This window comes from Saccopteryx leptura, chromosome X (assembly GCF_036850995.1).
Source record: "Saccopteryx leptura isolate mSacLep1 chromosome X, mSacLep1_pri_phased_curated, whole genome shotgun sequence".
NCBI lineage: Eukaryota > Metazoa > Chordata > Mammalia > Chiroptera > Emballonuridae > Saccopteryx > Saccopteryx leptura.
In genome coordinates, this window is record NC_089516.1 from 71,338,227 (window position 1) to 71,366,080 (window position 27,854).

Here is a 27,854-nt window from a genome sequence, read left to right on the forward strand (position 1 = left end):
ATTCCACAGACATGGAGGCCAGACATGAAGCATCTCTGTTTTCAGGGGAAAGAGTGGCTCTGGAGAGCTAGCTGTGAGATTTGTCTCTGCCACTGTTTGTACTGCAAGGTGAGGGAGGCAGGATCTGGGAGGTTGGGGATCACACTTTAGCTTTCCTTGTGTTTTCCAGGTTCACACTGCAGGCAGACCACAGGAACATTCTCTTTGGCCTTGCAATCTGGCCGCTTTGGTTTATCTCCCCCTTTGCCCCTCCTTCTCACTGCTCCTCCCAGCATAAAATCCAGTTACCCCAAGTTTCCCTCTCCATGTCCCTCAGACAAGAGCCTGAGATTCCCTTCTCCCCATAGTCCAGCAGAGACAAAACCCCACTCACTCCAGGTTGGTCTCCTCTCCTTTCCAAAACCCACTGCTAATGTGTTTTATCTCCCACCCGCCTTTTCGCCCTCTCCCACTTTTGGTCCATTTGTTACATGGATCTTTCCGGTGCACCTGTGAGCCCAGATGAGGTTCCTTTGCTGCATTATAATTGTTCAATTATTTGAAATTTCAAGGGGAAAGATCAGGAGTATCTCTCACACCACCATTACTCTGAGGTCATCTCAAGAGAGAGTAGCTTTATTTCTTATATTTAGGTCTATGATCCTTATTTTGAGGTAATTTTTATAAGTGGTGTAAAATGAAGGTCAAAGTTAATTTGTTTTCATAAGGATATCCAGTTCTTCCAGCACCATTTGTCAAAAAACACTTAATTCTCTCATTAAATTACCTGGGAATCTGTCAAAAGTCAAGTGATAATATATATGTGAGTCTATTTTTAGGGATACTACTAGTCTTTTCCAGTGGTCTAGGTAACTATCCATATACTAGTACCACACTGCTTTTGTTGTTATTTTGTGGTAGTGGTTGTTTTATTGAGAAATAATTGACAAACATTATATTAGATTTAGATGTATAACAATAATTCCATATTTATGTATATTGTGAAATGATCACAATAGGTCTAGTTAACATCCATTACCATAGGGGTTTTTTTACAATTTTTTTCTCTCACACTGTTTTGACTAATAGAGCTTCATAGCAAGTCTTGAAAGTAGGTAGCATATGTCCTTTGAATTCATTCCTTTGTAAAACCGTTTTGGCTATTTTAGATAAGTGTTTTTATTTTCTTTTTAGCAAGAGAGACATACAGACAGTCAAGGAGAGACAGACAGAAAGGGATAGAAATGAGAAGCATCAACTAATAGTTGTAGCACCTTAGTTGTTCATTGATTGCTTTCTCATACATGCCTTGACTGGGGGCCTCCAGGCGAGCCAGTGATCCCTTGCTCAAGTCAGTGACCTTTTGGCTCAAGCCAGCAATGTTTGGGCTCAAGACAGGGACCATGGTGTTATGTCTATGGTTATGTCTAGCTGGCGATGCCACACTCAAGCTGGATGAGCCAGCACTCAAGCCAGCAACCTTGAGGTTTTGAACCTGGGTCCTCAGCATCCCAGGCCAAGGTTCCATCCACTGTACTGCTACCTGGTCAGGCTATTTTAAATAAGTTTTATGTCTATATATATTAATGTCATCACAATGAATTTTTTCTCTTATTTCTGTTTTACCTATATGAGATGACGGATATTACCTTAAACCTATATGGTAATCTATTTCACAACATATGTAAATCAGGCCATCATGCTATATATCTTGAAATTATACAATGACATATGCCAATTATTTCTCTATGACATTGGAAACAAACAAAGAAAGAATCAGTTTTCCTGACCAGGTGGTGATACAGTGGATAGAACATCGGCTTGGGACACAGAGGACCCAGGTTTAAAACCCTGAGGTAACCCGCTTGAGCACAGGCTCATCAGCTTGAGTGCAGGATTGCTGGCTTGAGTGTGACATCATAGAGATGACCTTATGGTCACTGGCTTGAGTCCAAAGGTCACTAGCTAGAAGCCCAAGGTCTCTGGCTTGAGGTCAAGGTCACTGGCTTGAGCAAGGGGTCACTGGCTTAGCTGCAGCCCTCTGGTCAAGGCATCTAAGAGAAAGCAATCAATGAACAACTAAGGTGCTGCAACTATTAGTTGATGCTTCTTATCTCTCTCCCTTCCTGTCTGTCTGTCCCTCCTTCCTCTCACTTAAAAAAGAAGAAGAATTAAGTTTGCCAAGTTGTACCAAAAAGCAAAAACAAAGAAAAAACTCTGTCAGCATTTTGCTCAGTATTGCATTAGATCTGTAAAAAAATGACATGTTTTCAGTTCCATGAACCTCAGTTTATCTATTTAGGTTTTCTATAATTTCCCCTAGCATTATTTCTAGGTTTCATTGTTTAGGTATTGATCTTGTTATTTTTTAATATATTTTTATTATTCATTTAATGCAGTGACAATGATAAATCAGGGTACATATGTTCAGAGAAAACATCTCCAGATTATTTTGACATTTGATTATGTTGCATACCCCTCACCCAAAGTCAAATTGTCTTCTGTCACCTTCTATCTGGTTTTCTTTGTGCCCCTCCCCTCCCCCACCCATCCCTCTCCCTCCTCATCCCCTCCCCACCCCCCCAACCCACCCCCATTACCATCACATTCTTGTTCATGTCTCTGAGTCTCATTTTTATGTCCCATCTATGTATGGATTTATATAGTTCTTAGTTTTTTTCTGATTTACTTATTTCACTCCGTATAATGTTATTAAGGTCCATCTATGTTATGGTAAATGATCCGACGTCATCATTTCTTATGGATGAGTAGTATTCCATAGTATACAGTGTGTCTGTAAAGTCATGGTGCACTTTTGACCGTTCACAGGAAAGCAACAAAAGATGATAGAAATGTGAAGTCTGCACCAAATAAAAGGAAAACTCTCCCAGTTTCATACCTATTCAGTGCAGTTTGATGTGGGCTCACGCACAGATTTTTTAGGGCTCCTTAGGTAGCTATCCCATATAACCTCTACAGACTCGTCACTGACTGATGGCCTACCAGAATGGGGTTTCTCCAACAAACTGCTGGTTTCCTTCAACTGCTTATCCCACCGAGTAATGTTATTTCTATGTGGTGGCCCTTCATTATAAACACGCTGATATTCACGTTGCACTTTGGTCACGGATTCGAATGTAGCGAGCCACAGAACACACTGAACTTTCCTCTGTACCATCCACATCTCAACTGGCATGGCTGTGGGCTGCTCTGCTGTATACACAGTGTTATGTCATCATCTGCACATGCGCACATGCTGCCACATCATCCTACAGAAACTGGGAGGGTTTTCCTTTTATTTGGTGCAGATTTCACATTTTAACATCTTTTGTTGCTTTCCTGTGACCAGTCAAAAGTGCACCATGACTTTACGGACACACTGTATATTTACCAAAGCTTTTTCATCCACTCATTCACTGACAGACACTTGGGTTATTTCCAGATCTTTGCTATTGTGAACAATGCTGCTATAAACATGGGGGTACATTTCTCCTTTTGGAACAGTTCTATGGTGTTCTTTGGGTATATTCCTAAAAGTGGGATAGCTGGGTCAAAAGGCAGTTTGATTTTTAATATTTTGAGGAATCTCCACATTGTTTTCCACAGTGGCTGCACCAGACTGCATTCCCACCAGTAATGCACGAGGGTTCCCTTTTCTCCACATCCTCGCCAGCACTTAATCTGTGTTGTTTTGTTGATGAACTCCATTCTGACTGGTGTGAGATGATATCTCATTGTGGTTTTAATTTGCATTTCTCTAATGATTAGTGATGTTGAGCATTTTTTAATATGCCTATTGGCGATCTGTATGTTCTCTTTGGAGAAGTGTCTATTCATTTCTTTTACCCATTTTTTGATTGGATTGTTTGTCTTCCTGGTGTTGAGATTTACAAGTTCTTTATAAATTTTGGTTATTAACGGTTTTTTTGGGTTTTTTTTTTTTTACAGAGACAGAGAGTAAGAGAGAGGGATAGATAGGGACAGACAGACAGGAATGGAGAGAGATGAGAAGCATCAATCATCAGTTTTTCGTTGCAACACCTTAGTTGTTCATTGATTGCTTTCTTATATGTGCCTTCACCATGGGGCTATAGTAGACTGAGTAACCCCTTGCTCCAGCCAGCGACCTTGGGTCCAAGCTGGTGAGCTTTGCTCAAACCAGATGAGCCTGCACTCAGGGTGATGACCTCATGTTCTCAAACCTGGGTCCTCCACATTTCAGTCTGACGCTCTATCTACTGCACCACCGCCTGGTCAGGCAGTTATTAACCTCTTATCAGAGGTATTGTCAAATATGTTCTCCCATGTGTAGTTTGTCTTTTTATTCTGTTCTTATTGTATTTAGCTGTACAAAAGCTTTTAGTTTGATATAGTCCCATTTGTTTATCCTGTCTTTTATTTCACTTACCCGTGGAGATAAATCAGCAATTATATTGCTGCAAGAGATAATAGAGAGCTTACTGCTTATGTTTTCTTCTAAGATGCTTATGGTTTCATGGCTTACATTTAAGTCTTTTATTAATTTTGAGTTTATTTTTGGGAATGGTGTAAGTTGGTGGTCTGGTTTCATTTTTTTTGCAGGTAGCTGTCCAATTTTCCCAACACCATTTATTAAAGAAGCTGTCTTTACTCCATGGTATGCCCTTACCTTCTTTGTCAAATATCAGTTGTCCATAGAGCTGTGGGTTTATTTCTGGGTTCTCAGTTCTGTTTCATTGATCTATATGCCTGTTCTTATGCAGTACCAGGCTATTTTGAGTACAATGGCCTTGTAGTATAACTTGATATCAAGAAGTGTGATACCTATCACTTTATTCTTCTTTTTTAAGATTGCTGAGGCTATTCGTGTACTTCTTTGGTTCCATATAAATTTTTGGAATATGTGTTCTATATCTTTAAAGTATGTCATTGGTATTTTAATTGTTATTGCATTGAAATTATAAATTGCTTTGGGTAATATAGAAACTTTAATGATGTTTATTCTCCCTAACCATGAGCACGGTATATGCTTCCACTTGTTTGTATCTTCCTTGATTTCTTTTATCAATGTTTTATAAGTTTGTGAGTACAAGTCTTTTCTCTCCTTGGTTAAATTTACTCCTAGGTACTTTATTTTTTTTGATTGTAATAATGAAGGGGATTGTTTCCTTAATTTCTCTTTTTCATTGTTTATTCTTGGTGTATAAAAATGCCTCTCATTTCTGAGTATTAATTTTATGTCCTACCACTTTGCTGAATTCATTTATCAAGTCCAGTAGTTTTTTGACTGAGACTTTAGGGTTTTCTATATACAATATCTTATCATCTGCAAATAATGATAGTTTTACTTCTTCTTTTACAATTTGGATGCCTTTTATTTCTTCTTCTTGTCTGATTGCTGTAGCTAGGACTTCCAGTACTATGTTGAGTGAGAGTGGTGAAAGGGGCACCCCTGCCTTGTTCTTGATATTAAGGGGATTGCTTTTAATTTTTGCCCATTGAATATGATGTTGGCTCTTGGTTTGTCATCATAGATGGCCTTTATTATGTTGAGGTATGTTCCCTGTATTCCCACTTTGCTGAGAGTGTTGACAATGAATGGGTGCTAGATTTTATCAAATGCTCTTTCTGCATCTATTGAAATTATCATCTGCTTTTTGTCCTTCCTTTTATTTATGTGATGAATCACATTGATTGATTTGCGAATGTTGTACCAGCCTTCCCTCCCCAAAATAAATCCTACTTGATCATGGTGTATGATTTTTTCCATATATTGTTGGACCTGGTTTGCTAATATTTTGTTGAGGATATTAGCATCTATATTCATCAGGGATATTGGCCTATAATTTTCTTTCTTTGTGTTGTCTTTGCCTAGTTTTGGAGTCAGAATTATGCTCGCCTCATAAAAGGAGCTTGAAAGTCTTCCTTCCTCTTGAATTTTTTGAAATAGCTTGAGAAGGATAGGAATTAGTTCTTCTTTGAATATTTGGTAGAATTCACTTGTGAAGTCATCAGGCCCAGGACTTTTCTTTGTTGGGAGTTTTTTGATAACTGTTTCGATCTCATTTGTTGTCTTTGGTCTGTTTAGGTTTTCTGATTCTTCCAGACTGATTTTTGGAAAATTGTATGTTTCGAGAAATTTTCCATTTCATCTAGGTTGTCTACTTTTTTGGCATACAGTTTTTCATAGTATTTTCTTACAATATTTTGTATTTCTGTTGTGTCAGTTGTTATTTCTCCACTCTCGTTTTTAATTTTATTTATTTGAGTCCTCTCTCTTTTTTTCTTGGTGAGTCTCGTTAAAGGTTCATTGATCTTCTTTACCTTTTCAAAGAACCAGCTCCTAGTTTCATTGATCCTGTGTATTATTTCTTTAGCCTCTATGTCATTTATTTCTGCTCTGATCTTTATTATTTCCTTCCTTCTACTTCCTCTGAGCTTTACTTGCTGTTCTTTTCCTAGTTCTTTTAGATGCAGGGTCAAGTTGTTTATTTGAGCTTTTTCTAGCTTTTTAAAGTGTGCCTGTAGTGCTATGAACTTCCCTCTCAGTACTGCTTTTGATGTGTCCCATAAATTTTGAGTTGTTGTATGCTCATTATCATTCATTTCTAGGAATTTTTTTTATTTCTTCTTTGATCTCATTTTTAGTCCATTCATTATTTAAAAATCTGCTGTTTAGTTTCCATGCGTTTGAGTATTTTTGAGTTTTTCTATTGTGGTTGATTTCTAGTTTCATGCCATTGTGATCAGAGAAAGTGCCTGATATGATTTCAGCCTTCTTAAATTTGTTGAGACCACTTTTGTGCCCTAACATGTGGTCTCTCCTAGGGAATGTACCATGAGCACTTGAAAAGAATGTATATTCTGCTGCTTTAGGGTGAAAGGTTCTGAAGATATCTTTTAAATCCAGTTGATTTAGTGTTTCGTTTATGTCTTCTGTTTCTTTGTTAATTTTCTTTCTTGAGGATCTATCTAGTGATGTCAGTGGGGTATTGAAATCCCCTATTATTATAATACTGCTGCAGATCTTACCTTTTATATCTAAAAAAGTCTGCTTTATATATTTAGGTGCTCCTATATTATATGCGTAGATATTTATAATAGTTATATCTTCCTGTTGGATTGCTCCCTTTATTATTATGTAGTGACCTTCTTTATCTCTTACTATATCCTTTGTTTTAAAGTTCATTTTGTTTGATATAAATATTGCTACCCCAGCTTTTTTTTTATTTCCATTTGCATGAAATGTTTTTTTCTATCCTTTACCTTCAGTCTATGTGCATCTTTTGTTTTAAGGTGTGTCTCTTGTAAACAGCATATGTATGGGTCCTGATTTCTTATCCACACAGCTTTCCTATGTCTTTTGATTGGATCATTTAATCCATTTACATTTAAAGTTATTATTGATATGTAGTTGTTTATTGCCATTTTATTCTTTAAAGCTATATTCCTCTTTTTCTGTATTCTTTTCCCACTTTGATCTGTTTACAACAGGCCCCTTAACATTTCCTGCAGCATTGATTTGGTTGTAATGAATTCCTTGAGGGTTTTTTTTTTTTTTTTTGTCTGGGAAGCTTTTTATTTCTCCTTCAATTTTAAATGATAGCCTTGCTGGATAAAGTATTCTTGGTTGTATGTTCTTGTTCTGCGTTACTTTGAATACTTCTTGCCATTCCCTTCTGGCCTCAAGTGTTTCTGTTGCGAAGTTGGATGTCATTTTTATGGGGGATCCTTTGTAGGTAATAGCCTTTTTTACTCTATCAACTTTTAATATTTTCTCTTTATCACTTAGTTTTTGTATTTTAATTATGATGTGTCTTGGTACAGGTTTTTTTGGGTTTCTCTTTAATGGAGTTTTCTGTGCTTCTTGAACTTGTGAGAGTTTCCCCTCATTAATTTAGGGAAGTTTTCAGCTATGATATGATTGAACAAAGTCTCTATCCCTTGTTCTTTCTATTCTTCTTCAGGAACCCCTATGATGTGGATGTTATTTCTCTTCATGTCACAGAGTTCTCTAAGAGTTTCCTTAGACTTTTTGAGTTTCTTTTTTTTTTTCTTCTCTGCTTTTATGTCTTCTTTCAACTTGTCCTCCAACTTGCTGATTTGATCCTCAGCTCCATCCATCCTGTTTTTAATTCCTTCCATTGTGGTCTTCATTTCTGATATTATATTTGTCATCTCTGACTGATTCTTTTTTAATATTTCAATATCCTTTTTTATACTTGCTATTTCTTTATTTAGGTGTTCGTAATGACCATCCATTGTTGTTCTAAGATCCCTAACCATCGTTACAATCATTATTTTGAACTCTGCATCCAGAAGTTTGGTTATTTTTATATTACTCAGTTCATGTCCTGGAGGTTTCTCCTGTGGTTTCATTTGGACTGCACTTCTCTGTCTTCTTATTATGTCTGTGTGTTTGGTTGTTTTGTTTGTAGAGCTGGTGAGTCTAGGCTTGGTGTTTTCTGCCTCCAGTTTTCAATTGTGTTATTTCTAGGTCTTCTTGGGTTGGCATCAGCTATTATTTGTAATCCACTTTTGGATTTGGGCCACTTTGAAGTCTTGATTTGTTTGTTTTCTTAACAGGTGATAGTCTTGTATACTGATCTCAGAAGGGGGCTTATTTATACTGTATCCACGAATGTGGTGGGTGTAACCTGAAACTCTGAAGGCCTGATCTGCCAGTTACTCTCTCCGGGGGTGGGCTGTTTTTTCAACTTCAGTAGGGGGAGGTGTATCTCAGATCCCCATGGAGACCTGAGTTACTTCCCCCCTCTCCCCACCTCTTGTTTTCAGCTGTGTCTTGTTGTGCTGATTGGAGCTGGAGAGATGTCTGGAGATCTGTGACCCAGAAGCACTTTAGCCTTTTTTTTTTTTTTGTGGAAGGTTCAGCCCCTCACCCAACTATGGCCACCTCCAGCACTGGATGAGTAGTTTCTCAGGTTAACCCCTGTATTCCTCTGCCCCTCACTGTCTGTCTCTCTCTCTCCCCTTCCTTTTTGGAAGATAAGCCGGCCCTTTCATCACACTTCATTTCCTGGTCGCCAGGCAAGTGGCTGTGAATAGTATTTTCTGCTCTTTTCCTTGGAATAAGAGCCCTTCTGGGTTCTCAGCCTCACCCCCCACCCCGTTCCTGTAAGCAGGGAGATTCAGGCGCTCTCTACCAGGTTTGTTGTGGCTTCTTCTTTGCTCCTTGGTTTTTGAGAGCTGTTCTTGTAGTCCAGAGTTGGCTTTTCACACTGATTGTTTCTAAATTAGTTTGTAATCCAGTTTGGTGGTGTGAGCTGGGAGTCTGTGTGTCTGCCTACTCACCTGCCATCTTAAGAATATCAGTATTGATCTTATTTTAAAAATTGATTTCTTAGTGTCCAACTTTTGTTGCTATTGTAAATGGGATTTTTCTTTGAATTTTGTATACTTTGTTGGTATGATAAAGAAATACAATTGATTTTTTTTGTCTTTGAATCCTGACACACTGCTGAATTCCTAATTGGTTCTAGTATGTTTTTATAGATTTCTTAGGATTTTATATATATACAATTATATCATTTCTGAATAAAGATAGTTTTATTTCTTGTTCCTCAATATGTGTGCCTCCTATTTCATTTTTCTTGTCTTATTATATTGACCAGAACCTCACCTATAGTGTTAACTAGAAATGGTGAGAGTAGCCATCTTTTATATAGACATAAGTTCTTTATTTGATATGTTTTTCTAATTTCATCTGTGTAGCTTGCCTATTTAGTATTTTTTTAAATACTACCTTTTTAAGTCTATGTGTAACAACTCCATCTTAACTTTTTTTAATCTACCAATTTGTATTGTCTATTATTTCTCTTAAGTTTTGTTTATGTATCAGGTAGTCTTTGTATGATTATTGAACAGTGTATGGGAAATTTGTAGAGTATTTTTTAAGCTTGGAAATAATTTCAAAGAGAAAGAGGGACTAAAGGTAAGGGGAGGGGCAAAAGGGACAAATGGGGGTGGAAAGAAAGTTTACATAGGGCATGGGGGGCATGATGCAGTGTGTAAAGGGTGTTATATTGAGTGAGACACTTGAAACCATGTCAACACAATATATTTTTAAATGATACAAATAGCAAATAACACCCATGTATCATTAAACTAGATTCACTTATTGTTAACATAACATTTCAATGCTTTTACTTTATAATTTGAATATGCTGTCTCTTTCTTTACTCTCTCCTTTTTCCCCCTCTATATGCATATTTACACACACACACACACACACACACACACACACACACACACATGTTTTTCCCTAAACCATTTGTTTAACTTGCATATATCATGGTCTCTTTACTTATAAATACTCTATGGTATATTTTCTAAGGAATATTTTTGGAGACAGCTTGAATCTCTGGATAATGTGATTCTTTAAAGCAGAAATTATTATACTTTTCTAGATTTTCTCAATGATACGATTTATCTAAATCTGTAGTCTGCCATTGCCAGAAATAGAACCTCTGCCCTCTCTCTTTTTATGATCCAGTGCCATAGTATGTTTTCCTATTGTGAGGGCCAGTCTCCCCTCACTACCTTACTTTTATAGAATATTTTTAGTTTCACTACTTATTTTTGTATATGAAGTTTTCTAATCAATTTTTCTAGTTTCCAAATCATTCCTTTATTTTTATTATTAAATTATGAATTAAGTTAGGAGAGACTGATATTGTTATTGTGTTAGTATTGCTATATATTAACAGGGTTTGTTCTTCCATTTCTCCAAATCTACTTTTGGAATCCTCAGCAGCTTTTTACTTTCTCTTCATTTTTCTCTTCTGCTCACAGCAAGATGGATTCTGGATATACTCTGAGTACTGTAACAACCACCTGGACGCCTGCATGGAGCTCTCCAAACTCATGAAGGACAGCCGCTATCAGCACTTCTTTGAGGCCTGTCGCCTCTTGCAGCAGATGATTGACATTGCTATTGATGGTTTTCTGTTGACTCCAGTTCAGAAAATCTGCAAATATCCTTTACAGTTGGCTGAACTCCTCAAATATACTGCCCAGGACCACAGGTAAGAGGTTAACAGACTCAGGGGAAGAAGGACAAAGCTTCTTCTACATGTTGGTCTTTACTGAGAATGTATGTTCTTTTTCTTATTCTGAGCTTCTGTTAGATTATTTGCACAATAGGATGAGAACATATTCTTGCTTACCTCACAAGGCTTTTGTGTGTGTAAAGTAAGGAAAGGCTTGTGAGATTTGCTTATAAAGTTGTAAATCAATATATACACATACATCATTATGCATCATCATTATTGTAAAACTTAGACCCTGCCTTTGGGAAGCTTCTGACCTGTTCCTTAGTCCTGAGTTTAAACAAATGAATCAACCCAGATGGAATAATTATTCAACTGTTTATTCTACTGTGCTTAGCAGATTTAAATATTTTGGTAGCAACCTGTCCTACTATACTGACCTTAGATTTCTTCTGCAAAGCTAAACCATTGGTTTTCTTTAGTTTTTGCTACCCTGCTCTCACTCATTACAACTGTACCTTCCCCTTAGACCCAGAACATACTGGAATAAAATAGACTTGAGAGTTCCCCTCAAATTTTTTCCAAGTTTTTCAGTATTTTCAAAAGAATAACACAAAATCAACCTAGGAGATTATCTCTCATGAAATTGAAATGACACCTCTAACCCACTACCAGTAAGATACATGCTGGGAGTCATCTCCAAGAATGGGATGGTCTAAAGTGAACCATCCACCACTCTTTTCACATGTTTTACTTCATGATCTAGAGTACCCAGCCTACTTCTAGAGTGCATTTAATTTGTATTAAATCCCTGACCACAGACTTGTTGGCCTAGCTCTCTGCTTCTTTTCTGATTAAACAGTCCAAGAAGGAAGAAGGCTTTTGCCCAATTTTCTTTTGCTTCCTGACTGATTCTAATTAGGCCTGCTTACTTTTATTTGGCTCCATTGTCTTGGTTTCTTGGATCTTCTAGACCTAGTTGCATAAGACTATGGGTATTTTCCAGTCGGTTTTCTTTATGTTAAATATCTAGGTCAATCTCTGGGTTCATTAAAAAAAAAACTTTTCTTCTTTTCCAAGTGAGAGGAGGGGACATAGAGAGACAAACTCCCGCATGTGCCCCAGTCAGGACCTACCCAGCAACTCTGGTCTGGTACTGATGCTCTGTCCATCTGGAGCCATGCTTGCAACTAATCTATTTTTAGCATCTGAGGTAGAGGCTCCACGGAACCATTCTCAGCGTCTGGGTCCAATGCAGTCAAACCAATTGAGCCATGGCTGTGGGAGGGGAAGAAATAGAGAGAGCGAGAGAAGGGAGAGGTGGAGATAAATGCACATGGTTGCTTCTCCTGTGTGCCCTGACCAGGAATAAAACTTGGGACATCCAAACGTTGGGCCAATGTTCTACCATGGAGCCAACCTGCCAAGGCTCCCTGGATTCATTTTTAAGTTGACGTTTTTAAAGCAAATCTTGTGTCATATGCTTTGTGGTTCTGAAATCCCTGGCAGATTTCAAATATGCATCCAATTGCAGTAACCCTGGGCTCTCTCTTTGGGTGAGTAAGAATACCAGTAGTGATTCTGCCTTCTGTGCTCTTTTAGCTATGAAGGAGGCAGGTAGAGAATGACCTTGCAAATAGGGATTCTGATCTCTCATTCTTGACTCAGTTTTCTAGCTGGGGGATTATGGAAATACTTATTAGACATGAGAGACCATTTTCAAAGCAGAGCAAAAAGTTGTTTCTTAGGTCTAAGCAAACCCAGGGTCTTATTGGGTTTAGTGGGAATCGGTAAGATCTGTCATTTATGTGCTCCTTCTCCTTGCTGCTGGGACCCCTGACCCAAGGCCTTCTTGTCCTCTGGGTCCCTGGTCCTCTTTGCTGAGAGAGTGATTCCAAGATGGCTGCAGAGTAGGTGAACAATTCACTCACCAGCTCCCAGCCCCAAACCAGATTTACAGCTAAATTATAGTAAAACCAACCTGAATAACTAACTGAAGGATTGATGACCTGTGATGTTATAACCAAGAATTTGAAGAAGAAGCCACATAGAGATTGGTAAGAATGGTGGAAATGAGGAAAGGCCCCATGTCCAGATGTGATGTTTTCTGCAGCAGGACTCCCTCCCCAGAGGAGCTGGGCTCTCACCCCCAAGTAGGGATCCCTGGTCCAGAGAGGCATAAGTAGAAAAAGGAGCCTGGAAAGCCATTGTTAGTGAAAACCAGAGGACACTGAGCTGGACTGTGTCACTCAGACACCACCTACACAGGGACAAGTTTTCCCATTGTTACAGTACTACCACAGGGAGTATACTATCCCTCCACCACCAAAGCCACTCTCTACTGCTGGTGCAGCCACTCTACTGTTCTTGGCCCTGCAGAGGGGTCTGCCTATTGCAACCAGCAGTGACCTTTGGGATGCTCTCCCTCGCAGGAGGCTTGTTAGAGAGATATGAAGAGTGACTGGACAGGAAGGCTTTAGAAAAAGGATCTGTCTTCCCATCTTGAGAGCACAAATAATGCTCCCTCTCCTCAAACATACACCTGGAGGGACATTTGGCTGAATTAGCCACTTGAAAGGAGACAGGAGATTACAGAGTCAGTTGGTGCATTTGGTACCCTCCCCAGAGCTGACCTGTTGAGACACTGTGCACACAGGTATGGCTGAATTTGCCACATGCGGGGATATAGGAGAACAGTACAGAGCTGCAACTTTTTGTAATTTTTCACACAACTAGCACCTTCCTCCATCCCGAACTGTTTGTGCTGTGTCCTCCAGCGTGGCTGAATTTGCCACCCGCAGATATAGAGGAGAACAGCTCAGAACCAGGACTTTTTGAGGTTTTAGAAGGAGAGCCACTTAATTAAGCACAGGAGGAGACTCTGGAGTTTGTGGTTCTAGGGAAAGACAGGGGTATGGGATGGCCTCTAGGATTCCTTGTGTGCAACTAAACCCAACAGAGGCAGCTACAAACTGGATCACTTACTTTAGCTTTGAACAGGTTGCTGAGGGAAGTCACAGGCAGTGTCTTACCTTTGCTTGCGCTAGGCTTGCTCCCAAGAGGCCCAGAGCTATCATGCCCAGAAGACAACTTCAGACAACATCTGAACAGGATCCAAATAGCTTCTCAAAGAACATATCCAAAGGAAGATCTTGTTGCCACCAAACCCAGATGAAGTGAATTCTGCTTCCTGTGGTTAGCACCTGCACTGTAGCTCACAAACTTTGGTCAAAGTAAAGCCTCATAGGCAGCCAGCCTGAAGGTCAGTCCCATACACACGATGGACCAAGAGCAATCAAGACTCAATTACAACAGGAGGGCATACATAATTCACACAAAGGCCATTCCTGGAACACCCAGCTCAGGTGGTCAAGGAGACTGCACCACTAGACCCAACAGAGCACCTGCTACATAAGGTCACCCCATGAACAGTGGGAATCATAGCAGAACTGTCTAATGCATAGAAACAAACACAAAGAGGCAGCCAAAATGGGGAGAAAAATAGGCCCCAAATTACAGAACAGGAAAAATCTCCAGAAAAAAAGCTAACTAAAATGGGAGATAAGCAATTTGTCAGATATAGAATTCAAAGTAATGGTTATATGCATGCTCAAAGAAAAAAAAAGTGAGAACATCAGCAAAGAGATAGCAAGTATAAAAAGGATCCAGAAACCACAAAAAAAGAACAAGTCAGAAATGAGGAATACAGTATCTATCATCAAGAATACACTGGAAGGAATAAACAGTAGGTTGGGTGAAGCTGAAGACTGAATCAGTGACTTAGAAGACAAGGTAGAAAAAAACACCCAAATAGAGCAGCAAATAGAAAAAAAGAATTAAAAAGAACGAGGAGAGTTTAAGGGACTTTTGGGAAAACATGAAGTGCAACAACTTCGCTATCATTGTCTAAGTTTATCCCTGGCAATATTATCTGAGCATGCCATTTAGAAGGATAAGATGATAACAAAAAGGTAGTTGCATTGTAGAAGCTGTTGACATAAATACTGTAAGTACCCGTTCTTTTAGTCCAATTTCTGTTTCCATGCTATTTCTCTATCTCATTTGAGGGCATCAAGAAAATGCATTATGACACTTTCTGGGAGGTAAAGCATAGAGCTCTACTTTCCAATATTGTAATCACTAGCCACATTAAATTAAAATTAATAAAATTAAAGGTTTTGTTTCCCATTTGCACCAGCTACATGTCTCAGTAATCACTGGCCATATTTGGCCAATGGCTACTCTATTGGACAGCACATATAGAACATTTACATCATTGTAGAAGTTCAATTGGACAAGAATTACATAGGAATGCTTATTACCTCTGCCTAACACTCTGCTTATTACCTCATGCCTGACTCAGTCATGAATTCATCATTGCCACTGTGTTATACTGTCAGTCAACTTTTGCCTTTCTCGCGATGGTTACAGAGGAAGAGTCCCCACCTCTAACCTACCCCACTAGCTTTAGGAGTGGGTGAGAAAAGTGAGTGGCTGTGGTCAGCCTGAATCCTGCTCAGAGTCTTCAAGTTTCCAGATGAGGTCTGGGGCCAGCCCCCTAATGAGGAGTTTCACTGGAGCCAGATTGTATTATTATAGACATGTCAGCTAAACTCCCTCTTTTAAAAATATTTTATTGAATTTATTGAGGTGACATTAGTGAATAAAGCCATATAGATTTCAGCTGTACAATTCTGTAATACATCATCTGTATACTGCATTGTGTGTTCACTTCCCCAAGTCAAGTCTCCTTCCATCACCATTTATCCCCCCTCTACTCTCTTCCACCTCCCCCACCCCTTTTTCCTCCTGCAATCCCTACACCGTTGTCTGTCTAAAAGGCTTTTTTTTTTTTCTGTGCTTACTCCCTTCATCTTTTAATCCAGCATCCCAGCTGCCATTCTCTCTGACAGCTGTCAGTCTGTTCTAAAATCTCTCTGTTACACAGTTTTCATTCTTGTCAGTTTAAGGAAGATTGGATGTTGGGGTAGGGGACATGGCACCGTTCTGTAAGCAAAGGCAGCACTGTTTGCCATTTATCACTCTCCATCCACCTAATCTTCTACCTCAGAGGCCACTCTGATGGCCTGCATTTCAGACCTACCTATCTTAACATCTATCACACTAAGTCTTTAAGCTGGCAGCAGCTTCTAATTGCCTTTAAATCCATGCTACACTGACATGCAGCACAGGAGCTGTCATCTAAATACAGCTTCCTGAGCCCTGCTGAAAGAGGCAGCCTGTGACTTGGGAATAGGTCGCAGCAGTTCATGCTGAAGGAAGCTAGAGAATGATGTACCCTGGCACTACCTGAGCCATTATTATAGCACTCTTTTTTTTTTGGAGGGGTGATTAAAAATCAGTTTATTTTTGTGACACTAGCTAACAATTATACAGGTTTCAGGTGCCCAATTTTCAGCACATCTCTGTACATTGTTTTGTGTGTTCACTCCTCCCAAGTCAAGTCCTCATCCATCACCATTTTATCACCTCTATACTTTCCTACCCCAAGCCCCTCCTGGTGATCCCTACACTGTAGTTCATGACTGTAAGGTGTTTTTTTTTTTTTTTTGTCTTTTTTGCTCTATCCCTCTATCTAAAAGCTGTCAACCAGCTCTCTGTGTATAAGTCTGTCTATTTTGTTTGTTAGTTCATTTTGTTCATTAGATTCCACTTATCCGTGAATTCATATGGCACTTGTCTTTCTATGACTGGCTTATTTCACTTAGCATAATTCTCTCCAGGTCTATCCATGCTGTCACAAATAATATGATTTCTTTCTTTTTTCTTTATGACCACTTAGAATTACATTGTATAAATGTACCACAGCTTTTTTATTCAGTCATCAACTGATGGGCAATTGGCCTGTTTCCAGAACTTGGCTATTGTAAATAATGTTACAATGGACATAGGCATGCATATAGTCCTTCAAATTAGTGTTCTAGGATACTTAGGATATATTTCCAGAAGTGGGATCACTGGGTCAAAAGGCAGTTCTTTTTTAAATTTTTTGAGGTAACTCCATACTGTTTTCCACAGTGGCTGCACCAGTCTGCATTCCCACCAACTGTGCAAGTTGGTTTCCTTTCCTCCACACCCTCGCCATCATTGTTTGTTGATTTATTGATGATAGCCATTCTGACCGGTATGAGGTGATATCTCATTGTAGTTTTCATTTGCATTTCTTTAAATATTAGTGATATTGAGCATCTTTTCATATTTCTACTAACGATCTGTATGTCCTCTTTAGAAAAGTGTCTATTCAGATCCTTTGCCCATTTTTTATTGGACTTTTTATGTTAAGTTTTATAATTTTTATATAAATATTAGATATTAATCCCTTCCCATTCAGTGCACTTTTTTGTGACAGAGACAGAGAGAAGGACAGATAGGGACAGACAGGAAGGGAGAGAGATGAGAAGCATCAATTCTTCATTGCAGTTCCTTAGTCTCCTTAGTTGTTCATTGATTACTTTCTCATATGTGCCTTGACCAGGGGGCTACAGCAGACCGAGTGACCCCTTGCTCAAGCCAGCAACATTGGGCTCAAGCTGGTGAGCCTTGCTCAAACCATATGAGCCCACACTCAAGCTGGTGACCTCAGGGTTTCGAACCTGGGTCCTCAGTGTCCTAGTCCAATGCTCTATCCACTGTGCCACCACCTGCTCAGGCTCAGTGGGCTGTCTTTTGATATTTTTGATGGTTTCCTTTGCTGTGCAAGAGCTTTTTTGTGTGGTGTAGTCCCATGTGTTCATCTTTCCTTGTGTTTCCCTTAGCTAAGAATATATATCGGAAAAAATGTTACTATGAGAAATATCTGCAATTTTACTGCTTATGTTTTATTTTAGGATTTTATAGTTTTGTGTCTAATACTTTCAAGTCTTTAATCCATTTTTAATTTATTCTTGTGTATGGAATAAGGAGGTGGTCTAATTTCTTTTTTTTCACGCATCTGTCCAATTTTCCCAACACCATTTTTTACCCCATTGTATGTTCTTACCTCCTTTGTCAAATATTAATTGACCATAGAGGCATAGGTTGATTGTTGGACTCTCTATTCTGTTCCATTGATCTTTATGTTTTTATACCAGTACCATGCTCTTTTGATTCCTATGACCTTGTAGTATAGTTTGATGTCTGGTAGCATGACTCTTAAAACTTTTTTTTCTATTTTTTTAAGATTACTTCAGGTATTCATCATCTTTTGTGGTTCCAAATAAATATTTGAAGTAGTTCTAGTTCTGTGAAATACACCATTAGTATCTTGATAAGAATTGCATTGAATCTATGGATTGCTTTGGAGACTTAGAAATCATTTTTTAAAATATATAGTTTATTGATCTTTTTAGGGAGTGGAGAGAGAGAAAAATGGGGAAGGAGCAGGAAGCGTAATCTCGTAGTTGTTTCTTATATGTGCCTTGACCAGGCAAGCCTGGGATTTCAAATCAGTGATCTCAGCATTCCAGGTCAAGACTTTATCCATTGTACCATCACAGGTCAGGCAGACCAAGGAATCATTAGTAGACCATTAGTAGCTCAATATGGATCAGCAGTATTATCCCGAAGAAAAAATGACAGCAGCCAACAGTCACAAAGGCTTAGTTTACTTTTAAAGGACATAATATAGGAGAGTTTACTTTTAGCAGAATTGTTTTGAGACAAGATAAACTGGTTAGATCAGGAGTCCCCAAACATTTCACATGGGGGGCCAGTTCACTGTCCCTCAGACCGTTGGAAGGCCGGACTATAAAAAAAAAAACAACTATGAGCAAATCCCTATGCACACTGCACATATCTTATTTTAAAGTAAAAAAAACAAAACGGAAACAAATACAATATTTAAAATAAAGAATAAGTAAATTTAAATCAACAAACTGATCAGTATTTCAATGGGAACTATGCTCCTCTCACTGACCACCAATGAAAGAGGTGCCCCTTCCGGAAGTGCAGCCGGGGAGGATAAATGGCCTCAGGGGGCTGCATGCAGCCCGCTGGCCATAGTTTGGGGACCCCTGGGTTAGATGATACAGTTATCATCTTGTCACTTGAGGTGATAAAATGTGGTAGTATATGAAATCTGTTGGTCTGGCAGATGTGCAAAAAACAAAAGAAACTGGAGTTTGGGAGTAAAATAGTTTATATGGATAATTAACTCTTAGCAAATCCTACCCTAATTCTTACTTAATGGGAAACTGAGTCACTGAGAAGGTGAATGAGACTTGCCAAGGGCCACACCCCTAGTCAGTGATGAAACTAGGGTTTGAGCCCGAGGAGTCTGGCTTCAGGCTGTGTTCTGACCACTATGCAGCATTCCATCATATATTTTACAGGAGGAACAGTGTATATGTTATTTCACTGTGACTTTGAGCAGAGTTCCCTAGATATATGTGATAGAAGAGATGGTAAATTGTCTGTACCAAGCCATGTGTGAGGCTGCCTCTTTGTCCTTGGCTGGTTGTATCAGATGGGACACAAATGTAATGATGTAGAAAACATTTGGATCTATTTTTACTTCATGAAAAAAAGAAGCAATCTATGGCTGCCTTTGTGGCTCCATAGTCATCAGAAACTTTGGATTTTTCAACTTTCTGTTATCCTGTCCCTGGAAATATGGACCTTATCCCTATTTTCCATATTGTTAAAGCTTCAGCTATCATATCTCCATTCTAAGCATCATGATTGAGTAAGAACTAAAAAAAGTTATGCTGTTTTTCTTAAAAGAGGTTTCTCAAAAGTTCTTCTCAACACTTTTATTTACATATCACTGGACATAATTTAGTTGTATAGTTACCCCTTACTATAAAAAAGGGTAAGTAATATAGTCTTTTATTCCATGTGGCATGGCTTCTATCTGAAATCCAGGACTCTCTTATTCTAAGTAGAAAGAAGAGAGTAGATGTCAGGGTTGCCATCTAGTGCATTGATTCTCTGACATATTGAATCATTCAACTTGTACTTTTGTGTCTTCACAGTGACTACAGGTATGTGGCAGCTGCTTTAGCTGTCATGAGAAATGTGACTCAGCAGATCAATGAACGCAAGCGGCGTTTGGAGAATATCGACAAGATTGCCCAGTGGCAGGCCTCTGTCCTAGATTGGGAGGTAGGATCCTTACCAGTGTGGATCTTGGGGAGTCTGAATAACATAGCCACAACTTCACATAGTCATGGATAGGTGAAGAAGAATTAGATTTTAAGAGCAGTAAGGATTTAGATTAGACCCAAGGCAAAACATCCTGCTAATGAGAGGTAATGTCTACTTGATAGTTGTCTAAATAGGTTGGAGAAATCTTTGTGGCAGTGCTTCATTAAGGAAAGAAAGGTTCATTTCTTTTTATATTCCCAGGATACAAATGGATTAACTCAGTAGCCTTTCAAATCTCTTCAAGTCCTTGAATTTCTTCATCACCGGATAAACACTTAGTTGAGAACTGCTTCATGCTAATGAACTCCCAAACACAGAATACAAGGTTCGTTTTCTGGTATAGGCCAGCCAACATACTTCTTTTCCTCCTGGTAGGATGACTTCACCCTGATACATCTACTAGGTCTACCCATGCCTGCACACTTCAGGCCACAGCCATCAGCCATGCTGAATTGACAGACCAAATTCTGTTTTGTTTTGTTCTTTAATCATCTGCTTATAAAAATAATCTCTGACAGCCCTATTCCATTGGACATTAGACCTAACCTCTAAGAAATAATCAATACCTAAGAACAGCTTAGAGAAATGGCAAGGGGAAGAACCTGTTCCCAGGAACTGCAGTTTCTGGGGAATATCTATTTCTAATTTCTCTGATGCTGATATTTGGTTGAGCTGTCATTTTGCCACACTTTACACTCATTAGATCCACTTGAAAGGAAGGGACAAGGAACATATCCCTGATAGCTTCTTTTTAATCCTTTTTTTTTTAAACCGGGAGCCCAGTTTTGGAGCTTGTATTTGGGAATTTGATTGTGTATAGTAGTTGTGATTTCCTCCTCCTGGAACCCTTCCTGTCACAGTCTGGTTGTGCAATCCCTGGGGCCTGTTCCAATTTATCATCAGATGATTTAATCCAAAGAATTTGGAGGAAACTCAAAACCCCAACGTGATGGAGGCAGCAAAAGCATCTCTTTAAAAGCTAAGGTGGCATGATGAGGCATAGTCCTCACACCAGGAGATCAAATGTGGATGGATTTGTTATTTCTCTGCCCTCTTGCTGGTAGGCAACATTGAAAATAAACTGTATGAAAAAGATGGCATTTCCTGAGGCCACAACCCTACATGAGACAATTGGCCTATAATCAGAATGAGATGCTGGGCATTGGTATATTGAGACGAGTGAAATGTGGTCTTGCATATTCAGTGGGGGCAAATATGTTGCAGGCATAGGGAACAGAGTGAGCATAATTCTGGAGGAATGGAAGAGAACAGAAAGAGATCAGTGGAAAAGGATTGCACTTTTGGGGACAAGGCAAAGAAACATAGTGCAAGTATGGCAGAAGAGGCAAAGGATAAGAGCTTTGAATTTTGAGAGAGCTTTTTCATTCACATGGACTGATTTGATGCTTTCAAGAAGCTGTATAAGGTGAGCCAAACAGGAACCATTGTATTATTTCCATTGTCCAAATTGAGAAACAGATTGAGAGCAGTTAACCTATTTTCCTACTTCCCATGAGCACAGAGTAAATTGGTAGCAATGGTTGGTATAGAACCCAAGCCTTCTGAGATTCCAAACTCAGAAAACTTCTAAGGCAGCTGGTTGCCCCATTAAGGGGTCAAAATACTGTTGTGGTTTGCTAGTTATAACACGGGCTTTAGAGGGAGCCTGGCCTGGAGTCAACGACTTTGGGACATTTACTTCTAATTTTTCAACCTTGGTTTTGGGAGTAATAACAGTACATTTCTTATTGTGTTGTTGTGAGTATGAATAGGAATATGTATGTAGCATAGGATAGCTTTTACTTATGGAGAATTTATAGTGTGATGTGTACTTTCCTAAGAACTTTATATATGTTAGATTATATAATCACATCAGCCAAATGAGGTTAGTACTGCTATTATCCTCATTTTAAAGATGGGGAAACTCAGGTACAGAGAGGATATGTAAATTTCCCAACATCAACTGTTAACCAGCTTGGTGAGCATAGGGTATGTATTATTTTTTCTGTTTTTGTTTTGCTTGGTAGAGTTACATGGGATAAGAAGTGCTTAGAATAGAATTGTGTTACTCCTGGCTGGTATGGGGGGTGGACAAGATGACATTGAGTAGTCCTAGTCCTGGTCTGATCATTCTCAGTTTAGCAAGAGGTGAGTATAAAAGTAATCCTGTCCATTTTTGTATGTCATTGACCCCCATTTATAGCTTTCTTTTACTTCATAATATTCAAAATGGATGGTAGCACATCTTCCTGGCATACCTCAGGATGGGACATGGTAGATTGTTACTATTATTATCTTTCCATTATTACTACAACAGGAAAGGCCTGTACACTCCCTCATTCTGAGGACTTTTTCTCCCAGCCCTGGGCCTCCAGAGATTCTGTGCTAGTATGTGGGCTCCTCAAAGATTAGTGTCTGTCTAAATTCCAGGGTATCTCTGGGGCAGAATCTGGAGTCACACTAGTATCTCTGAGCTTTCTTTCTGAGGTATTAACAAATATTTCCACTGTGCTCCTCTTTTTCTTTCCAGCCTTTAGACTCGAGTGAAAAAGATGGTATGTTCAATACATTATTTCCAGGTCCCCCTCTCTTTGGTTCAATACCCTGCCTAGTCTATTTGCTACTGATTGTTTCTGGGATGATGCAGCAGCTCCCGTTTCTAATCTTGACTTCTAGCTTTTGGATGTAAGGCTCAGATCTTAGCATCAGAGTATCGGGGGCTAGGAACTTAGACATCATCCTCATATCCCTCCTTTAACAGCTGGAAAAACTGAGACCTAGAGAGAGGAAGGGACTGACTCTCCAGTAATTTTTTTATCTAGAAACAGTATAATATAATGGCAAGCATGTGCATATTCTCTGGAGCTTTAGAATATGGGATTGGTTGTAGATGTATAGCTAAATAGCTGGGTGACATTGGCTATTTACTTGCCATCTCTGTCCTCAGACTATAAAATGAGAGCAAGACTATCTATCTCCTAGGGCAATTGTGAGGAACACAAGAAATAAAGTATGTAGCACATGCCTGACTGATATAGGTGCTCATTAAGTAAAGTACTCACAAAAATTAGGGGATATTTCAAAATGGATATGAAGCGATAAAATATCCCCTAGTTTTTGTGATCAGTGTATTAATTCTCCTGAGTTCTGAATCACTGCTCTTTTTTCCCCATATTCACATAGGCCCAGGAACGCACATCCTTTTGTACCCATGGTTTTGTGTGGTTTGTCTTCTGTTCCATGAATTCTGAGCACACCTGTAGTAGTCTCCCCCACTGAAGATTTGTGAAGTTTAACTTGACATCTGACACACACCCCACATACCTCTGACCTAGCAGAGTTATTATAAAGAAAGAACACTTAGAAACTGTAGAATGGAATGAGTTAGGAGTCAGGTGCTTTTTTTGTGTGTGTCTGACTCAACATAGCAGGGAAGAGAAGTGGTGTCTGTCTCTCTGGATAATAAACCAAGGGAGCATGTGGTTGTGAAGTTTTCTATTTAATCAGTAGATTTTAATGAACTGAGAGGAGCAGAAGTAACTATTTTAACAGAGTGAGTGGATTCGCTTTCCATCTGTTATCTCTTTCTTGCTTACCCTGTCCAGTTCTTCTCTTCTGGGAAGTACAGAGACTTATACTACCTGCTCAGGCTCACTATTCAGGTAGAGGAAGTCTATAAGACTAGAACTTGGATGAAATACTGGGGCAGAGAGAGAGACTCATAGAGAAAAAGAAGGAGAATTAGTGAATAAACCCCATTACAGTTGGTGTGCCCCTAGGGCTCTAGGACAACTGACTATAGCAGTTCTATATGGTCCTGGGGTTCATTTGGCCTCAGAATGAACAAGGGTATGAGTCCTTCTAGCTGATGGAGCTGTTCAGGGATTACCAGGAGTCCTTCCCTTTATCCCTCCTTTTCCACCAATCCTTTCTGTTCTACTCCTGCTCCAGACTATGCCAGCCCTAGGTGCCTTCAGGCAGGTGATGTGTTCATCCCTCCTGCCCGGCTGCCTCTCACTGTGACATGTCCTTCCCAGGGTGAGGACATCCTAGACAGGAGCTCGGAGCTGATCTACACTGGGGAGATGGCCTGGATCTATCAGCCCTATGGCCGCAACCAGCAGCGGGTCTTCTTCCTGTTTGACCACCAAATGGTCCTCTGCAAGAAGGTAATCCCACCCCCCTTCTTCCCTGAGTGATATGGGCACTTCAGGGGGCACCATCCCCTCCCTCTTTGTCATCCCCAGCTTTCAGTAAAATGGGCTAAAACTGAAAGTAAAATGGATGGAAAACAGAAAGGAGATGGACAGCAATTCTTTATTGGGATCACAGGTATGGCATGAATATCACAGGCAGAGCTGGTTTATAGACAGTATAGTCCTGAAGTTGGTACTTTTCAATTTTGGTACTGTTTTTACCATTTACTCTCCTGCTTCTCATGGTAATCCTTCTCACTGTCTTTCACCCAAAGCTGATAGCCTACTGCTTTGCACTAGTCATTAAAAATATTTAAATATTTCTCTCCCAGTTGGTGAAAAATAGCTTCCCTGAGTACTTCCACTCATTTCCACTCTAATAGCTCTGGCCACTTGGCTCCTCACTGTCCCAAGAACCAATAAGAGGCCTCCTACCTTTCCCTGATGGATATGTACCTTTGTGATATAGAGATTTCCCCTACACCCCTACCCATTTTCTACACAAATTATATCACTTCCCTGTAACTCTGAACTATGATCTTCTCCACCTTCTATTCTCTGTAATCCACATGAGGAGAGGTCTTACCTTTTCTTTGACCTCTGGTGAAATTGTGAGTGCTGTTTTGTTTTTGTTTTTGTTTTTTTTTTTTTTGGTCTCTTATCCTTGGCAGGTAGAAAGATGTTCTCAGACTGATACCTCCTAATGGTATACCGTTCCCCTCACCTCCTCTCTTAACATAGGAAATTCAGGCCACTTTGTCTCCAGGGAGTGTTTGGGAAGAATTTGGGACCAGGGAAAATGAAAAAGGAGGGTAAACCCAAATACTGCTTAGAGTGACTTTCCAAATTTGTTGTCCTACCATTGGCTCTTAGTCCATCATCTGGTCTCTTTGTTCTCATCTTCATCCAGTAGTAAATGTGTCTCAAGAGGAATGGTCAGTCTTAAAACACCTAGTTAAACATTGTCATTTTTTTCCAGCTGAGACATGAAATACACATTTGATTTTAAGCACCCTGTTCTTTTTGTGTGCCACATCTTGCATTTAATCTTTGCCCATTTGCCTTTGACAGTGGATTGACAGAACAAATTGAGTTTTAAGTCAATGTACCCGTATCTGGGATAAGTTTTGAATGCCAGCTCTGGAACCAATAGCTGATTAATTAATAGGTACAGTAATCACCTTGATCTGTAGCTAATCCTGGAAGAGAGTTTTTTATAATTCTAGAATTTGGCCAAACACCCAGGCCTCTTCTTAGCTCCCTGCAATTCTTCCTAGGACTTCTGTCAACTCAGGACACAGGATTTTTGAAAGTTAACTGTTACGATTCATTACAAAAACTTCCCCATTTATGCAAAACTTTTCCATTTTGTACATTATTATGCAAAACTTTTCCCATTTTGTACATTGGAAATAAGGATAGCCTAAGCCACTTGGAACAGCTTAAAAATTATAATTTGAGTGTGTATATGTACACACAGTCACATATATGTATTTATGTATGTTTTTTAATTAAATAGCCATTATAGTAGTGTGAAGATAACAGTGGCTTCTAATTATGTGATCCATTCTTTTAACCTTTGCTATCCTCCCTCTTTTATTGTCACTTTACTTTTGAAAAATCTAGATAAGACTGTTTGTTCTCTTTCTTCTTGTCCTCTACAATGGCTGTCTCTACTCCTCTCATCTCATTGCCCTGCTATTTAATTATGCAAGTGTATTGTAATTATTTTCTGAGATGGTTATACTAAAAATTATTTTGCTGCTGCTTTGGGGGATTTTTTCTTTCTTTTTTTCATATTTTTCCATTTACTTTTTACTGGACAAGGGAGGAGAACCCCTTTTTCCTTTCCCCAGTCATTCATCCACTTGTGTTCCTATAACCCTGCAATTGCCCCACATAGCCTTTTTCTTGTGTTTTCTGTCCTCAATTGTGCCAGTGTGGACATACTCTGTTGTCCCTTGTACCATAACTACTTGGTATTTATGTTGCTTTCATTGTATTCTGGGAGGATCAGAGCTAAATAGAATGCAATGATGCTACAGAGAGGACTTCTGTTCAAGGAACTTTCTGAATTTGGGTAATTTCTTCTTGCACTAATTGGCCAGACTTAGAGGATAAGTCATTTGATTCTAGAAATGCAAAAATAACAATAGAGATGGGTATATAGCTAACAGAAGATGAAGATTTGAAACCAGAACACCTGGGTCCTAGACTCTACTATCGCTTACTAAATTGCTTAATTGTGGGCAGTTCTTGAACTTTAAATATATATTTTTCATCAATGTCAAATCAGGTCGATGATAGAACTTAACTCAGGAGACTTTGAGAAAAACCACGAGTTAGTGGGAAGCACTGAAGTATAGTCTTAAAGAGCATGCATTCTAGGGCCAGACAGGATAGCATCCATTTCTTTTATCCCATGCACTGCATGACCTTGAACAAATCCTCTGTGCCTATTATTATCCCTTTATTTGCAAAATTAGAATCATAATTGTGTCTTCATGGAAGGGAAGTCAGGAAGGTTAAATGAGACAATATAGTTGCTGTGCCTAATACTTGGTAAGTACTCAGTAAATACTAACCATTGATACTATTACTGTATATTTCATGTTACTAATAATTTATTCAGCAAATTTTTATTAGGAGGCAGTACACAGAAGATTAAACAAACATAGATTCTAGAGCTGGATAGCCTGAACTCAAAGGTCAGCTCTGCCATTAAGTACTTTTTATTCATGGACAAGTTTTTTAACTGCTTTAAGTCTCCAGTTCCTCATAAAATGGAATTATAACAATACCTTCTTTGTAGAATTGTTGTAAGGATTATTTAAGTTAGTAAATACAGAGCTTTTAGCTATTAAAGAATGCATAAAGAAAATGTGATAAACACACAATGGGATGCTATTTAGTCTTAACATAGAAGGAACTTTGCCATTTGAAACAATATAGAAGAACCTGGCAAACATTATGCTAAATAAAATATGACAGACAAATACCATATGATTTTACTTATACAGTATGTGGAATTTAGAATAGTTGAACTCATAAAGATAGAGAGTAGAATGATTGATAACAGGGGCTGTTGGGGGTAGAGGAAATAGGAAGATCTTGGTCAAAGGGTATGAACTTTCAGTTATGCAGGATGAATAAGTTCTGGAGAGCCAATGTACCAGCATGGTGATTATACTTAGTGATACTGTGCTGTATTTTCAAAATTTGGTAGGATAGTAGATCATAAGTTTTTCATCACAAAAACAGTGATGAATATTTTAATTAATTTGAATATGGAAACTATTTTACAATGATATGTATATCGAAACATCATATTATGCAGCTTAAATATATACCTCAATAATGCTGGAGTAAAATTCAAAGCATTTAGAATAATATTTGGTATAAAATCTATAAGTTCACTGTTGCATTGTTAATATTATTATTTTGTTATTAATAAGTATGTACTCTACATGTTGGAATAAAATAATGAGAAAATAAATCCAGTCCCAGTCCTATGTGTCTTCTCTGAATCTGGAGATAAAGCCAGGAT

At 38.8% G+C, this 27,854-nt stretch overlaps 1 protein-coding gene across 11 annotated transcripts in view; it reads left to right on the forward strand.

Moving 5' to 3' along the window:
* Positions 1–27,854, forward strand: part of ARHGEF9 (Cdc42 guanine nucleotide exchange factor 9) — a 285,865-nt gene that overhangs the window by 213,489 nt on the left and 44,522 nt on the right. For all 11 annotated transcript variants that reach the window (XM_066357437.1, XM_066357442.1, XM_066357438.1 and 8 more), the window contains 3 exons: positions 10,771–11,003; positions 19,940–20,069; positions 24,149–24,280. In XM_066357437.1, coding sequence (XP_066213534.1) covers positions 10,771–11,003; positions 19,940–20,069; positions 24,149–24,280 — 495 coding nt within the window. The remainder of the gene's footprint in view (positions 1–10,770; positions 11,004–19,939; positions 20,070–24,148; positions 24,281–27,854) is intronic.